At 39.2% G+C, this 17,406-nt stretch overlaps 1 protein-coding gene across 6 annotated transcripts in view; it reads left to right on the top strand.

Moving 5' to 3' along the window:
* The window catches only part of ELMO1 (engulfment and cell motility 1), a 573,189-nt gene that overhangs the window by 305,085 nt on the left and 250,698 nt on the right, over positions 1 to 17,406 (top strand). For all 6 annotated transcript variants that reach the window (XM_070468476.1, XM_070468480.1, XM_070468477.1 and 3 more), the window contains one exon: positions 7,334 to 7,442. In XM_070468476.1, coding sequence (XP_070324577.1) covers positions 7,334 to 7,442 — 109 coding nt within the window. The remainder of the gene's footprint in view (positions 1 to 7,333; positions 7,443 to 17,406) is intronic.

Genomic DNA, 17,406 nt, shown 5'->3' with positions numbered 1-17,406 from the left:
ATTCCTGTCTCATGGTAGTACATGTACCTTAAATGAGATAAAAAGTGAAATCATTTAAAACAAAGTCTGCGAAATAAAAGTTCTTGGTAAATATTAGGTTCTGTTTCTCTTTTTTCTCCCATCTTGTCTGTGCCTTTAAAGCTATTTACTTTGGGACTCACTATGCTCATCTGTGAAGAAGTGGTGGTGGATTGGGTAGACTGACCACATAGGATTCTGATTTGCTCTGGTTTATTTTATTGCTTGGCATACTTTCTATGGTTGTACTATTACTTTGTTCTCCACGCACTTAAAATCATATTAAGGATTTGGCATGTCTGTTTAATTTTTAAGGACTTGCTCAAAATTCATGATCATGATTAAGGTCTTGTGCAGCCCGTTTGAGGTAGCTCACTGCTCTTTCTAAAGCTTTCCCTCTGGCTTTCTGTTACCAATCACCATTATTATCTTTGGTACCAAGGGAAACGTAGGAGGTGGTTCGCTTTTTCTCCCAAATCTCTGAGGATTCAAGACCCCCCAGGGTGGCCTTTACATGTTGATTCAGAAAACATCTGGGTGTCGATGATGAGATCTAAGGGCTAACACTTCATTCTGGGCTGTTCCATGATTCTGTTACTAATGTAGAAGTACCCCTGTGTTGGGGGTGGGGAGGGGACTTGTTGATACTGTAAAGGTCTTTATTTTTTATTTATTGGTTTAACATGGGAGAAGATTGGCATTTTCTCTGGTGGGTGAGGAGACAAGTTTTTGCAGAGCTTGTGGGGTTGACAAGACTCCGAGGACAGGTTCCTATGGTGACTGTAACTGTTTAGTCTTGGGAAATTTTTGCCAAAACTATCAGACTGTGAATTGTTTTTCGGGGTCCTTGCTCATTCTCTGTACTTGTATAACCTCGTGTGTAACTTGTATAACCTCGTGTATAACTTGTATAACCCTGTGGAAGATGCCTGCTTGAATACAAGCACCTAGTACCTTCTATCTTGTATTTCCGGTGTAAGTAGGTTCACACACTGTCCTTGGTGGCCTGTGAGGAGACCTTGAGGCTTCCTGTGACACTGAGAGTCAAAGCGGCCTGAACAAGAAGTCTCCACAGATGAGAGAAGATGGAGGAAGTCCCTGAGGCTTGCTCCAGGGCTGGCTACAGGGAAAGCAGAATGAACTGGACTCACCCCAGATGAGGCTCACTCAGGAAAAGGTGGAGGAAAGCATGCCAGGGACAATGTAGATGTCAGCAATGTGATGCTGAGGCTAAGTGGTAAGAGTGGTCCCAGGAGCCAGAGAAGCAGCTAATAGAGTGTGGCTGGCCTTGTTCTCAGCTCTTAATAGTCACTCCCAAGCCAGAGAGGTTTGTCATCTGCACAAATGCAGAAGAAGAACTCAAAATGCATGAAAACAAAGCCTGTAGGGGCACTCTGCACAAAGTCATTCACCCGAGTAATTGTTACTGACCCTCAGGGGATAAATGAGCCAAGAGAGAATCTTATACCTTTGTCTAGGAGGGCCTGGGATTTATACACCCACTTCAGTGAGATAGAGGAAATTGATCAAAGTTCCCTTAGCCTCTTGAGACATGAAATCCATTGAGTTTCATGGCAAAGTGTATGTGAAGGCAATTTGTAAGCTATAATGGGGCAGAAAGAGATTTGGAAATTGAAGACCTTAAAAATTGAATTCCAGGAGTGACCTAGGTATGATCTAAGCAGATCACCTCTTCTGTTGTTTCAGCTTTCCTAAGAGAATAATAATAGTACCTGACTCATTGGTCTTATAGATTTGTTGGGGTCAGTGAGTGGAAAATATGTAAATACACTCTGTAAACTTGAAGTATTTGATCAAATGTTTTATACTTAATATTGCATAAATATACAGTGTTTTGTAAAATATACAGACAGTTGCAGCTTCTTTTGCTGTATGAAACATTCTAAGGTAAGTGATAATAGCAGGTTTAAATACGTATTCCATCCATCGAGGTTTCTGTTACAGTTTGTTTGCTCTTAAAACCAAAGAGTGAGGGAAAAAAATAAAGACGAAAAATATGCTTTGATATTTCCAGATAGAAGCCCGAGTATGTCAGGTAAACATGGATAATACCAGAATGTTGAAATTGAAAACAACAGATATATTAATATATTAAGTTAAAAAACTGTTTAGTCTAAGAGTGATCTCTCACTGTAGTAATATCTTATTAGTAGCATTTATAATTTCATCTTTTCTGAATATTTTTGTGACAATGTTGACCTTAAAGCCTATGCAGGTAACTAACTTGAATGATTTGTGTCAGTCTTGTCTAAAAAAACCAGTCAAGAAGGAGAGTTTATTTTTCTTCAGGTGGGTAAATATGATAAGATGGATGGTACATTAAAAAGTGAAGAGCAGGGCTTTTCCAAGCTGATTTACATATTGGTTACTTAAATTACTCCTTAATTTAGTGCCTGCTAATAAACAGTGCCTTGGAAATGTTTTTGGAACATTTATTGGCTGCAGTAATTCCACGTGCAGTGTATTCAGATCACATCCTCATTAAATATTGATGTGCTCATGAAATGTTGATAAAATGTTAATGTGAAATGCCAGGGAATGTCCTCGGTGGGAGCTACAGGCTGGCTGAAAACTACCTGTCTCCTGTCTTTTCTTTCTGTTCTGTCTTGTGCTGTGTTTCCTCCCTTCATTTCCCCATCATCCAGAGATTCAGATTTGCTCCTTGATAGGGCTGTCTCAGATACAAATATTTTCAAAGAGAAATGAAAATTCACTGATGGATGGGAATATAGTTGTTCTTCCCTTCTGCTTTTCTGAACTGGAATTTTTGGTTAGAACCAGAAAAGATTCACCTAAAAGGAAGAAGGTGATTCAGGTTCAGTTGAAGGAGACTGTTCACATTCACGCAGATTTCCAGAAAAGACCATGAACAGGAGCAGAGCCGTTCAAGGACTCCAATGCTGGTCCTTTCTGCTTGGAAAGGAAAAGGGATTTAGTTGGAGTTTATGATGAGCTTTCTGAGAGAAAAAAGCAACTAACGCAGAATGTGTGTTGGCTAAGGAGACTGTAAGAAAGAATTTTTACGATGAATCTTAAGGACAGCAGAGGCTAGATTCATGCTGAGGGTCAATGCATAATTATTTATGTGAGCATGTGCTGCAAATATCCCATGGACAGAGGAGCCTGGAGGGCTACAGTCCATGGGGTTGCAAAGAGTCGGACTTGACTGAGTGACTGAGCAGGCATGCACGTGCTGCAGTTGACAAGTCCCACAGAATGGGATAGTTCATCAGCTTCTTGGACAGTCATAAGGGTGATAAAGCATCGATGATGAAGGCTTTGAAAATTGCCCCTGATGCAGCAAGTGGAACTGTTTCTGTTGTGATTAGGGTTAAGCATACATGTGATGCTTGCTGGAAATAACATCCTCAAATGGAAATGGTTGATTTGTTTGTGTGGTACTGTCAATGCCTATGATTATGTGTGTGTATATTTGTGTGTGTATTATAGTGTTTGTGAGGAAAACAATAGGGGCACATTTGTTTTGAAATTCTACTCCTTTGGGTTTTTTAATTTATTTTTGAAGTGGACTATTTTTAGTCTTTATTGAATTGGTTACAATATTGCTTCTGTTTTATGTTTTGTGTTTTTTTTGCTGGTGAGACGTGTGGGATCTTAACTCCCCGACGGGGGTCAAACCTGATCCCCCTACATTGGACGGCATAATCTTAGCCACAGGACTGCCAGGGAAGTCCATACTCCTTTGTTTTTAAACCATTCTCCGTATACTGTGCTGCCACATGTTACTTTGCTATATGGAGCCCAGTCTGTGTAAATAAAACAGCACTTTCATTTACTTTTCCTTCTTCCCCTTTTAATTTTCTCCTTTTTTCTTCACTTCTTCCAAATAGTCTTCCTGTTATCTGTCTTTCCTAAACACCTTTCTGTATTCGTTTCTTGTGTGTTCTCCTTGCCTTTTTGATCACTTTCTGTGTGATGAGTGCACCCTTGCAGTCAGAGCAGAGCCGCCTTCGTCTCTGCCAGGGATGCTATAGGCCCTCCGCAAGGTCTGCACTTTCTTTCTTCGGTCCTTCTATCCATTCTTTACACTTGCAGATCTTTCAAAACAAATCAGGCCATGTTGCCCACCTGTCCAAACCTCCAGGTTAGCATCTCAGAATTTGAAAATGACACCCACTGGAGCCCTGGGGCAGTGGTTTCAGCCAACCTCTATGCCCTCTGGCTCTCTCTCCCCTGCTCAGGCTCCTGGAATCCAAATACTGCCCTGCACAGCTCCAGACCCCTCCGCATTGTGGACCAGGCCATGTGAGGAGAATGTGTCTGAAACACACCCTACTCAACCCAGTGGCTCTGTCCTTGATCTCTGCCTGGAATATTCTTTCGTCTAGACCTTGACATGGCAAACTCTATCTCACCTCTTGATTTCTAATAGTCAGCTGGTTATCTGCACTCTCCTCTCCAGGTCTTTCTCGTTACTCTTTACCACCTCAACCAGTTAATCTTTTAGGTAGCTCTTGTTGTAAACTATAACTACCTCTTTTTCAAAAAATATATTAATTTTTTAATTGATGGAAAATTGCTTTACAATGTTGTGTTGCTTTCTGCTGTAAATCAACACAGATCAGTCATGTGTGTGTGTGTGTGTGTGTGTGTGTGTGTGTGTGTATCCCTTCCCTCCCTCCCCTCCCTCCACTCCCACCCACACTTCTCTGCTCTAGGTCATCACAGAGCACCAGGCTGGGCTCTCTGTGTTATTTAGCAACTTCCCACTAACTCTTTTATACATGATAGTGTATATATATCAGTGCTACTCTCTCTGTAATTGCCTCTTTTCTTTTGTCTGTCTCCCATGATTAGAATGGATGCTCCTATAGGTCAGAGCCCTGGTCTTGCTCTACACTCCATGGTCCTAGGCATCTTTCTGATAGACAGTAGGTACTCAATTACTACTGTTGATTGAATGAATAAAACACCATTTCTTCCACTGAAGAGGTCATAGTCTTGGGGGAAAACCACATAAGTCGGTGCACTGCACTGTGGTAAACGCTTCTGGGAGACACCTACTGAGGGTCCTATAGCTTTTAAGGACATTCCAGACAACCCCACTGGGGAAGTTATAGGGTGCTTCAGAGATGAATAAGCTGATTATTCTTTTTGTCAATGTAGGAATTTTAAGTTTGGCAACCTTAATTTTTTTTTTATTATTGTTATTTTGTGTGCTTTAGGACAGCTGCCTAATAGCCCTTGATTCTTGAAGTAGAGTTTTTCCTCTTTTGTTTTACTTTTGTTTAATACATGTGCTGAATGGCTCCCTTAGTTATGGTGGGAATATCTCAAACCAGCTTAAGGAAAGAAGAGAATTTGTTAGATGGTACAAATAATTTTCAGAGGGAGGGTTGAGCAAATAAACCATAAATTTGGGGGGGTAGTTTTGCTCATCACTCAACTGCTGCCACGGCCACCCCTGCCTCTCCTCTCTGTTTTCCCTTGCATTTTGACTTGCTTTTTTTTTTTCCTTGCAGACTCACTTTCAGGTAGTTCCTACACTCATACCTCTTGGGTGGTATCAGCATAGTTGGGCCAATTTTTCCCATTTTGGTGATAAGTCTCAGGGAAGGACTCTGGTTGGTGCATTTTGTGTCACATGCCCGTAGGGTGTGCTTGGTCAACTAATGCCAGGGGTGAGCTCTTGTAAGAACATGGAAACTCCTGTGGGAAATATGTGATTAAATATAAGAGCTGAACCATTAAAAAAAATGGAATAATACCAGTTGCAGCAACATGGATGCAGTTAGCAATTATTAAACTAAGTGAAGTAAGCCAAAAAGAGAAAGACAAACACCATATGATGTCACTTTTATGTGGAATCTAAAATATGAAACAAATGCACCTATTTTGAAACAGAATCATGTGGTTGCCAAGGGGGAGGGGGTTGGAGGGGAGGGATGGAGTGGCAGGTTAGGATTAGCAGGGTCCCATCACTTCATGGGAAATATATGGGGAGACAGTAGAAACAGTGTCAGACTTTATTTTTTGGGGCTCCCAAATCACTGCAGATAGCGATTGCAGCCATGAAATTAAAAGATGCTTACTCCTTGGAAGGAAAGTTATGACCAACCTAGAAAGCAGATACATTACTTTGCCAGCAAAGGTCCATCTGGTCAAGGCTGTGATTTTTTCCAGTGGTCATGTGTGGATGTGAGAGTTGGACTGCGAGGAAAGCTGAGCGCTGCAAAATTGATGCTTTTGAACTATAATGTTGGAGAAGACTCTTGAGAGTCCCTTGGACTGCAAGGAGATCCAGCCAGTCCATCCTAAAGGAGATCAGTCCTGGGCGTTCATTGGAAGGACTGATGCTGAAGCTGAAACTCCAATACTTTGGCCACCTCATGCAAAGAGTTGACTCACTGGAAAAGACCCTGATGCTTGGAGGGATTGTGGGCAGGAGGAGAAGGGGACGACAGAGGATGAGATGGCTGGATGGTATCACCGACTGGATGGGCATGAGTTTGAGTAGACTCTGGGAGTTGGTGGTGGACAAGGAGGCCTGGCGTGCTGCGATTCATGGGTCACAGAGAGTCGGACATGACTGAGCGACTGAACTGAACTGAACTGAAGCTTTTACATAGTTTCCCTTATAGCTCAGTTGGTAAAGAATCTGCCTGCAATGCAGGAGGCTCCAGTTCAATTCCTGGGTTGGGAAGATCCACTGGAAGGGAAAGACTACCCACTCCAGTATTCTGGCCTGGAGAATTCCATGGACTATACAGTCCATGGGGTTGCAAAGAGTTGGACACAACTGAGCGACTTTCACTTTCTTTCAAGCTTTTAGATATAGAATGGGGAGACAACAAGGTCCTACTGTATAGCATAGAGAACTGTATTCTATACCTGATGATACACCATAGTGGAAAAGAATATTTAAAAAAAAAAGAAAGAAACTGTAGGAGCTGAAGTTGTTAAAGGAGAGCTGCTATTCCCAGGAAAGGGAAGATATGACTGGGAGAATAAGAGGGTGGTTTTGTTACTTATGTAAAAAGTCTTTATTGTACTATTTTTTAAAACTCTCCATGGGCACCTCTGTGTAAGTGGAAACTGATGAGCAAAATATCCTTTTACAGAGTTGGAAGTGGTTTTAGGAGATTTGGAAAACAAGAGAGTTTCCAGCCCTATATACAGAGGCTATACTTAGAGTACAATTTTGTTCTGCTCCCAAGAGACCTAGTTTGGTGGTCTGGAGTGTATCTGTTTCTCTATTACAATACAGCCAACACTTTTGATGTTTTCTGTAAACTGACTTACCTTTCTGACCTCTTTCCTTTCCTGCTTGCAGATTGTGCTTGAGAATAGTAGCCGAGAAGATAAGCATGAATGTCCCTTTGGCCGCAGTAGTATAGAGCTGACCAAGATGCTGTGTGAAATCCTGAAAGTGGGAGAGCTGCGTAAGTACCCTCGTTTCCCACAGGGTTTGAAGCTTGGCAGAGATCCAGTTTCTGGGGTTGCTCTGACCTACAAGCAGGGTTCCCAAGGTGCTGACAGCTGAGCATGGGCATCATTCCCGTGGACCAAACATTCTTTGACTCAGTTTTCCCGTGTATGTATTTCTGCATGTCTGCTCTGGGAATAAATATTAAAATCTACAGGAATGGAAAAATGTGTGGGTATTGTGACCAAATTAAAAATATTGTAAGAGTGTATATTGCTCTGTTTAGGAAAAGATCTATGGGTTTCTTCTTAAAAAATCATTTTTAAGCTATCAGTAGATCATTTTCTTTTTGCTTTTTGAAACATCTTTCTTATATAAAGAAAAATTGCACACTTTAATGAAACTCTCTTGCTTCTGGTATTTTACTTCCTTAGAATCCTTTCTGTATGAAAGATAGAATTGTTGAAGGAAATGAGTAGCTGATCATGAAAAATGTGGTCAGAAATATGTTTATTGCTCTTTTCCTTCCTTACACAGTGTTACAGAATTTAAGAGAGGATACCTAGAAATAGAGAGCATGATAATTTTCTTGCCTTTTGCTCCCTGGCATAATTTGGCTTTAACCAGTTAAGGCAAATCTGATTTAACCTGGCCTACAATCATTGTTAACACTGAGTCTCCCTATAGTAGCTAAACTCCATTCCCTATAACAGCTATAGAGCCGACACACATATAAATCTTTTCTTGTAGACTTAATAACATAGGCACCAACGAAAGCTATTTATACCAGAGGAATGTCTAGTGTTCGGTATTATTATGAAAGCATAAATATTTAGTCACCTGTTTGAGAGTGTAAAATAATGGTCTGTAATGATTGTTGGGGAGGAATCTAAAGATGAAATTGAAAAGGGGGTTATGTTTTATTTACAGTGTAAAACTGACTACCATCACTGCTGAGGTAAATTTTAAAATGTAGAACTTAATAAGGAAAAAAGCTAAGAATTTGAGCCTGTTTGACCAAGAACAGCAAGTGTTATCATCCTCCCAATGTGGGTGGGAGAAGAAACCAAAGTGGGTGTGGAACTCCCATGAAAATTCATTATTTATGAGCCCAAATTAGGTCATTTTTGCATTAAAAGAGTAACAACCTATCCTGAGAGATGTCTGTGTAGTCTGCTTAGGTTCACTTATCACCAGTGCTAACATTTCATTTTTACCTCAATCCTTGACCTGAGTTATCCTTCCTACTCTTCATTTCACTAACTTGTAGAGATTTATGTCTGCTGTGTAGCTTACTAGGTATTCCACTGAAGAATTAAAGTCCTGAATCAAAAATGTCCTCCTGAATTCCTCAGTCTGATAAGCTTGACTATTTCCTGTTTATCTCAATTTGATGGGGAAAAGTATAGACAGTCACTTGCTAAAAGGCACTGATGACTATCCAAGATTTTCAGAAATGAGAACAGTCACAGTCTGCTTGGCTGGTATATCCTGTGTCCAGATTACTGCCCTGCAGTGTCCTTTTCTTGTCCTGCCTTCATTTTTGTCTTCCCCAGTGGCCTGCTTTGGCTCTCTGCTCTCATCTTGATGATGGCAGAAGGTATGCTCTTGTGTGCTTTGACTGTCATACCCAGCTTTCTGCTTTTCTCCTTTGCCCAATGGACATGTGTCCATTATGCTACAAGTTAGCACAGAACAGAAATATGGTGGACTAGAAGGAGAATGTTGGGGACAACAGGCAGCAGGGTTCTGTCTTGGCTACTTATGACATTTGTGTCCTTGAGTAATGAGTAGCAGACTTCACTACGTGCTCATATTCCTACCTCTGCCTGGTGAAGAGCACCCGCCCCAGATTTTTGAGGACCTGGTAGTCAAGCCAGGAACCAGGAGAGAATCCCATTCCTATGGGCTGAGGTAACCAAGTAAGAATAAAGGCAAATACCTCTGGGATCCCTGGAGGTGTTCCAGACACTATGCACCATTTCAGAAGGTGAGAACCTTCTGCTGCAGAGAAGCAGAGAAGGCCTCCAACATGCTGCTGCAACTTGCTTAGTACCTGCTCAGGTCTGGTTTTTCACATCTCCGTGGCAGGCTTCTTTTTGTCTAAGATGACAAATGCATCTATTCATTCATTTAATAAAAATCTACTGATTAATTACAATATGCCAGAGACTATGTTGAACACTGTGGGCACAAAGGTGAACCAGATATGGTCTCTGTCCCCAGGAGTCAGTCTTCCACTTGAGAAAGTATATGAGTTGAAACTGATGTTTTTTTCCTCTTAGTTATAAATATGTGTTGATATATTCATAAATATTTGTATATATACACCCATTATCTGATCTAAAACATAATTTTCAAATTTCGATAATCTGAGCTTTCAAGTTGACCTGTTGTTCACCCTCTACTGACTACAGAGGCCATTTCCGACATTTTGCAAGCCTACCAAAGACCCCCACATTTCTGAAGTCTACATGCCCAAATTGGTTGTTTTCTACTCATAAAATATTAAAGGATTGCTACATTCTGATTGAGTGCTAGATAGCAAATGATGAAACACCCTGGAGTAAGAGGAAAATTGCTTTTTAATGGATTGCCTTTTGTCTGTTGCCATACTAAATAAGTTACTAATAGGAAAAGTAAATCTAAGTATACCCTTACGTTGGAGGAGATGTCTGTTTTTCTTCTGAGGAAAATTAGGTTCACACACAAATCCATCTTCCTTTGGTTTGTGTATGTTTGCTTTCCTCCATTCCCAAATCATGATTTGTGTTAATAATTGACCGGGAAGATCATGGTCACATTACGTCTATGAGCAAGGACCGAGACTAAAGAAGTACCAATTAAAATTCTAACTGATTTTTCTGCAATAGTAGGAAGATTCAGTTTTCTAGAAATGTTTTGCCTTTTGGATTAACTTAAGGTCTTTTGAGGGAACCCGCTTCTGAAATATCAATTATATCTTAGTGTCTGAAGCAAACATATTAATGTTCAGTTAAATTACTAATACCAAATATTTATGCACAGGGTCTTTTTGGATTACTTTTTAAAAAGCACTATTTTTCTGCATCCCAGTTATTGGCATTGTAAGATGCAAATGTTTAGTAGTGTAGTCTATAAAACAATGCCTGTTTATATTCTCAGAGCACTTTATCAAGGTATTTAATTGAAGTCTGTAATACCCCCGGGAGTTAACCAATATCAATAGCATCTATTTTTATTAATGAAGAGAAGACTTGTGCTTTCTGCCTATTGTCTAGGGTCACTGAATTCAAATTGGTGTTCAGGTTGCTCAAAGAGTGGTTCAGAAAGAGGCAGGAAAGTCAAGTGTTTGCATTTTGGCATCTGAATGACCTAATTTGAATCATAGCTCAGCTATTAATCAGATGCCTTGAGCATGCTTCTTCTCTGTTCTGAGCTTTCTGGTTCCTTATCCATAAAATAAAGACACAGTCTACTGCATATAGTTGTTGGGAGGGTTAAATGAGATCATGGATGTGCTTTAGTTGGAAGATGATAGTCTTTTTTCAAGTGATACGATTTTACTTTCCATAAACAAACAAACTGCAAGTTAAGCCAAGGAGGGAAAGTGCTCTGATTTATGTGACAACTGGAAGCAAGATCTGGAACCGTGTGTGTCCTCTGTTTCTTCATTCTGTACATTCTGTTGTTATTGTTCAGTCACTCAGTCCTGTCCGACTCTTTGTGACCTCCATGGACTGCAGCACACCAGGCCTCCCTGTCCTTCACAGCTCCTGGAGCTTGCTCAAACTCATGTCTGTTGAGTCAGTGATGCCATCCAACCATCTCATCCTCTGTCGTCCCCTTCTCCTCCTGCCTTCAATCTTTCCCAGCATCAGGGTCTGTTCTAATGTGTTGGCTCCTCGCCTCAGGTGGCCAAAATGTTGGAGGTTCAGCTTCAGCATCAGTCCTTCCAGTGAATATTCAGGATTGATTTCCTTTAGAATTGGCTGGTTTGATACCAGCTTTCTTCATGGGGCTTGTTTGAGGCACGTGTGTTCTTTTAGTTTTAGTTTTAAAAATCACAAAAAGAAGAATCCTATTGACCTAGAGGTAGTCTCACATCCCCGTGGCCTGGGTTGTAGAATTGTCAGCCCCACATAGAAGAAGATTGAAGCAGAGGTAGAAAGTTTTCTAAAGGAGAGGTGTGTTTGTGAATGTGGGGTGGGTGAGAGTAGGGGAAAGCAGGAAATGGTTTCCTTATGAAGGAATGGAGGCATAATACAGGCTAATCGATTCCTTATGAAGAAACCCTGCTCCTAACAGGAGCTAACAATGATAACTTGTTTTTTGCTGTTGTAGTACTGTTTTGAAAGCAATAATAAGCTTTTAAGGGATGCAGATTTCTGGTACAAATAGGTTAATTACTTTTACTCTGGGTAAGGATCCAACAGATAAGTTATATTCCAATTGCAGTTAGAGCTAGGATATTTATTTTTATTTCTCATTCATTCAATAGCTAGAGCTCTTCCTCTATGTTGTTGTTTAGTCACTAAGTGGTACCTCTTTTGAGACCCCATGGGTCCAGCCAGGTTCCTCTGTCCATGGAATTTTTCAGGCAAGAATGCTGGAGTGGGTAGGCATTTCCTTCTCCAGGAGATCTTTCTGACCCAAGGATTGAACCCAGGTCTCCTGCTTGGCAGGAGGATTCTTTACCATGGAGCCACCTGGGAAACCTATACTGATGACCAACAGTGCAAGAGTGTTCTCTTTTTTCTAAACCCTCTCCAGCATTTATTGTTTGTAGACATTTTGATGATGGCCATTCTAACTGGTGTGAGGTGATATCTCATTGTAGTTTTTATTTGAATGTCTCTAATAATGAGTGATGTTGAGCATCTTTTCATGCGTTTGTTAGCCATCTGTATGTCTTCTTTGGAGAAATGTCTGTTTAGGTCTTTTTCCCACTTTTTGATTGGGTTGTTTGTTTTTCTGGCATTGAGTTGTATGAGCTGCTTGTATATTTTGGAAATTAATCCTTTGTCAGTTGTTTCATTTGTTATTATTTTCTCCCATTTAGAGGATTTTCTTTCACCTTGCTTATAGTTTCCCTTGCTGTGCAAAAGCTTTTAAGTTTAATCAGGTCCCACTTATTTACTTTTGTTTTTATTTCTGATAGTCTAGGAGGTGGGTCATAGAGGATCTTGCTTTCATTTATGTCGAGTGTTCTGCGTGTGTTTTCCTCTAAGAGTTTTGTAGTTTCTGGTCTTACATTTAGGTCTTCAATCCATTTTGAGTTTATCTTTGTGTGTGGTTGTTTGGTGTTAGGAAGTTTTCTAATTTCATTCTTTTACATGTAGCTGTCCAATTTTCCCAGCACCATTTATTGAAGAGGCTGTATTTGCCCCGTTGATTATTCTTGCCTCCTTTATCAAAAACAAGGTACCCATAGGTGTGTGTGTGTGTTTATTTCTGGGCTTTCTGTCTTGTTCCATTGGTCTATGTTTCTGTTTTTGTGCCAGGACCATACTGTCTTGATGACTGTAGCTTTGTAGTATAATCTGAAGCCAGGAAAGTTGATTCCTCCAACTCCATTCTTCTTTCTCAAGACTGCTTTGACTGTTCGGGGTCTTTTGTATTTCCATATGAATGAAATTTTTTGTTCTAGTTCTGTGAAAAATGCTATTGGTAATTTGATAGGGATCTCACTGAATCTGTAGGTTGTGTTTGGTAGTATAGTCATTTTCACAATATTGATTCTTCCTACCCAGGAACATGGAATAGCTCTCCATCTGTTTATGTCATCTTTGATTTCGTGTTTAGTGTCTTATAATTTTCTATGTACAGTTCTTTTTGTCTCCGTAAGTTTATTCCTAGATATTTAATTCTTTTATTGCAAGGGCAAATGGGATTGATTCCTTAATTTCTTTCTGATTTTTCATTGTTAGTATATAGAAATGCAAGTGACTTCTGTGTATTGATTTTGTATCCTGCAACTTTGCTAAATCCACTGATTAACTCTAGTAATTTTCTGATACTATTTTTAGGGTTTTCTACATACAGTATCATGTCATCTGAAAACAGTGAGATCTTTGCTTCTTTTTTTCTGATCTGGATTTATTTTATTTCTTATTCTTCTCTGATTGCTGTAGCTAGGACTTCCAAAACTATGTTGAATAATAGTGGTGAAACTGGACACCCTTATCTTGTTCCTGATCTTAGGGGGAACACTTTCAGTTTTTCACCATTGAGAATAATGTTTGCTGTAAGCTTATCATATATGGCCTTTACTAAATTGAAGTAGGTTCCTTCTATGCCCATTTTTTGAAGAGTTTTAATCATAAATGGGTGCTGAATTTTGTCAAACACTTTTTCTGCATCTGTTGAGGTTATCGTATGATTTTTATCTTACAATTTGTTAATATGGTGTATCACATTGATTGATTTGCATATATTGAAGAATCCTTGCATTCCTGGAATAAACCCAACTTGATCATGGTGTATGAGCTTTTTGATGTGTTGCTGATTTCTGTTTGCTAAATTTTTTTTTGAGGATTTTTGCATATATGTTCATCAGTGATATTGGCCTATAGTTTTCATTTTCTTTGTTGTCTTTGTCTGGTTTTGATATCAGGGCAATGGTGGCCTTGTAGAATGAATTCGGAAGTGTTCCTTCCTCTGCAGTTTTTTGAAAGAGTTTTAGAAGGATAGGCATTAACTCTTATCTAAATGTTTGATAGAATTCTCCTGTGAAGCCATCTGGTCCTGGGCTTTTGTGTTTGGGGGAGATTTTTGATCACAGCTTCAATTTCAGTGCTTGTAATTGGGCTGTTCATAATTTCTATTTCTTCTTGGTTCAGTCTTGGAAGATTGAATTTTTCTAAGAATCTGTCCATTTCTTCCAGGTTATCCATTTTATTGCCATATGATTGTTCATAATAGTCTCTTATAATCCTTTGTATTTTCTGCATTGTGTGTTGTAACCTCTCCTTTTTCATTTCTAATTTTGTTGATTTGATTCTTTCTCTCTTTTTCTTGATGAGTCTGGATAAAGGTTTGTCAATTTTGTTTATCTTCTCAAAGAGCCAGCTTTTAGTTTAATTAATCTTTACTATTGTTTCTTTCATTTCCTTTTCATTTATTTCTGCTTGGATCTTTGTGATTTATTTCCTTCTACTAATTTTGGGGTTTTTTGATTCTTCTTTTTCCAATTGTTTTAGGTGAAAGTTAGGTTCTCTATTTGATGTTTTTGTTGTTTCTTGAGGTAAGATTGCTATAAACTTTCCTCTCAGAATGCTTTTGCTGCATCCCATAGGTTTTGAGTTGTTGTGTTTTCATTGTCATTTGTTTCTAGAAATTTTTTGATTTCCCTTTTGATTTCTTCAGTAACCTGTTGGTTATTTAGAACTGTGTTGGTTAATCTCCACATGCTTGTGTTTCTTACAGTTTTTTTCTTGTAATTGATTTCTAGTCTCATATCATTGTGGTCAGAGAAGACTCTTGATACGATTTCAATTTTTTTAATTTACTGAGGTTTGATTTGTGACCCATGATGTGGTCTATCCTGGAGAATGTTCTATGTGTACTTGACAAGAATGTGTATTCTTCTACATTTGGATGGAATGTCCTGAAGGTATCAATGAGATCATCTCATCTAATGTATCATTTAAGACTGTGTTTCCTTATTAATTTTCTGTTTTGATGATCTGTCCATCGGTGTGAGTGGGGTGTTAAGGTCTCTTACTATTATTTTGTCACTATCAATTTCTCCTTTTATGTCTGTTAGTGTCTGTCTTATGTATTGAGATGCTCCTATGTTGGGTACATAGATATTTACAATTGTTATGTCTTCCTCTTGGATTGATCCCTTGATCATTATGTAGTGTCCTTACTTATCTCTTGTAATCTTCTTTATTTTGAGGTCTATTTTGTCTGATATGGGAATTGTTACTTTAGCTTTCTTTTGCTTTGCATTTGCAGGGAATATATTTTTCCATCCTCTCACTTTCAGTCTATATGTGTCTTGAGGTCTGAAGTGGGTTTCTTGTAGGCATCATATATATGGGTCTTATTTTTTTATCCATTCAGCCAGTCTGTGTCTTTTGGTTGGAGCATTTAATCCATTTACATTTAAAGTAATTATTGATATATATGTTCCAATTTGAAGAAGGAAATGGCAACCCATTCCTGTACTCTTGCCTGGAAAATTCCATGGATGGAGGAGCCTGGTAGGCTACAGTCCATGGGGTCGCAAAGAGTCAGACAAGACTGAGTGACTTCACTTTCTTTCTTTCTATAGTTCCTTTTGGAGAAGGGAATGGCAACACACTCCAGCGTTCTTGCCTGGAGAATCCCATGGATGGAGGGGCCTGGTGGGCTGCAGTCTATGGGGTTGCAAAGAGTTGGACATGACTAAGCAACTAACACACACACACACACACACACACACACACACACACACACACATGTTCCAATTGCCATTTTCATAGTTGTTTGGGGTTGATTTTGTAGATCTCTTTTTTTCTTCCCCTTTCTCTTGTATTTCTTGACTATATAAGTCCCCAACATTTGTTGTAAAGCTGGTTTGGTGGTACTGAATTCTCTTAACTTTTGCTTCTCTGAAAAACATTTTATTTCTCCATCAATTTTGAATGAGACCCTTGCTGGGTACAAGGATTTGGTTGTAGATATCCTGCCATTCCCTTCTGGCCTGCAGAGTTTCTGCTGAAAGATCAGCTGTTAGGCATATGGGGTTTCCTTTCTGTGTTACTTGTTGCTTCTCCCTTGCTCTCTTTCTTTGGGTTTAGTCTTTGTTAGTTTGATTAGTATGTGTCTTGGCATGTTTCTCCTTGGGTTTATCCAGTATGGGACTCTTTGTGCCTCTTGGACTTGACTATTTCCTTTTCCATGTTGGGGACATTTTCAACTATAATCTCTTCAAAATTTTTCTCATACCCTTTCTTTTTCTCTTCTTCTTCTGGTACCCCTATAATTTGAATGTTGGTGTGTTTGACATTGTCCCAGAAGTCTCTGAGACTATCCTCAGTTCTTTTCATTCTTTTTACTTTATTCTGCTCTTCAGAAGTTATTTCCACCATTTTATCTTCCAGCTCAATGATTCATTCTTCTGCTTCAGATATTCTGCTATTGTTTCCTTTTAGAGTATCTTTCGTTTCAGTAATTGTGTTGTTTGTCTCTGTATGTTTATTCTTTAATTCTTCTAGGTCTGTGTTAATTGATTCTTGCATTTTCTCCATTTTGTTTTCAAGGTTTTTGATGATCTTTACTATCATTATTCTGAATTCTTTTTCAGGTAGTTTGCCTATTTCCTCTTCATTTATTTGGACTTCTGTGTTTCTAGTTTGTTCCTTCATTTGTGTAGTGTTTCTCTGCCTTTTCATATATTTTTTAAACTTATTGTGTTTGAGGTCTCCTTTTCCCAGGCTTCAAAGTTGAATTCTTTCTTCCTTTTCATCTCTGCCCTCCTAAGGTTGGTCCAGTGGTTTGTGTAAGCTTCATATAGGGTGAGATTTAGACTGGGTTTTTGTTTGTTTGTTTTTCCTCTGACAGGCAAGGCTGAGTGAGGTGGTAACCCTGTCTGCTGATAATTATGTTTGTACTTTTGTTTTGTTAGTTGTTTAGATGAGGCGGCTTGTACAGGGTGCTACTGGTGGTTCGGTGTTGCTGGGTCTTGTATTCAAGTGGTTTCCTTTGTGTGAGTTCTCACTATTTGATACTCCCTAGGATTAGTTCTCTGATACAGTCTAGGGTCTTGGAGTCAGTGCTCCTACTCCAAAGCTCAGGGCTTATCTCTGGTCAGGAACGAAGATTCCAGAAGTGGTTTGTTATGGCATTAAGTGAGGTTAAATGTTCAAAAATGAGAAACCAAAGATGAACCCCAGACAAATGGCAGTTACAAAATCAGGCAAATAATAATTAAAATAATGGAATATACACATATACATATATACCCATGAGCAAAGTCAAAACAGTCCAACAAAAATAAAATACAGTAGACT

The sequence above is a fragment of the Odocoileus virginianus genome, chromosome 1 (assembly GCF_023699985.2).
Source record: "Odocoileus virginianus isolate 20LAN1187 ecotype Illinois chromosome 1, Ovbor_1.2, whole genome shotgun sequence".
In the NCBI taxonomy this organism is placed as follows: domain Eukaryota; kingdom Metazoa; phylum Chordata; class Mammalia; order Artiodactyla; family Cervidae; genus Odocoileus; species Odocoileus virginianus.
This window is presented reverse-complemented; position numbering and strand designations above follow the sequence as displayed.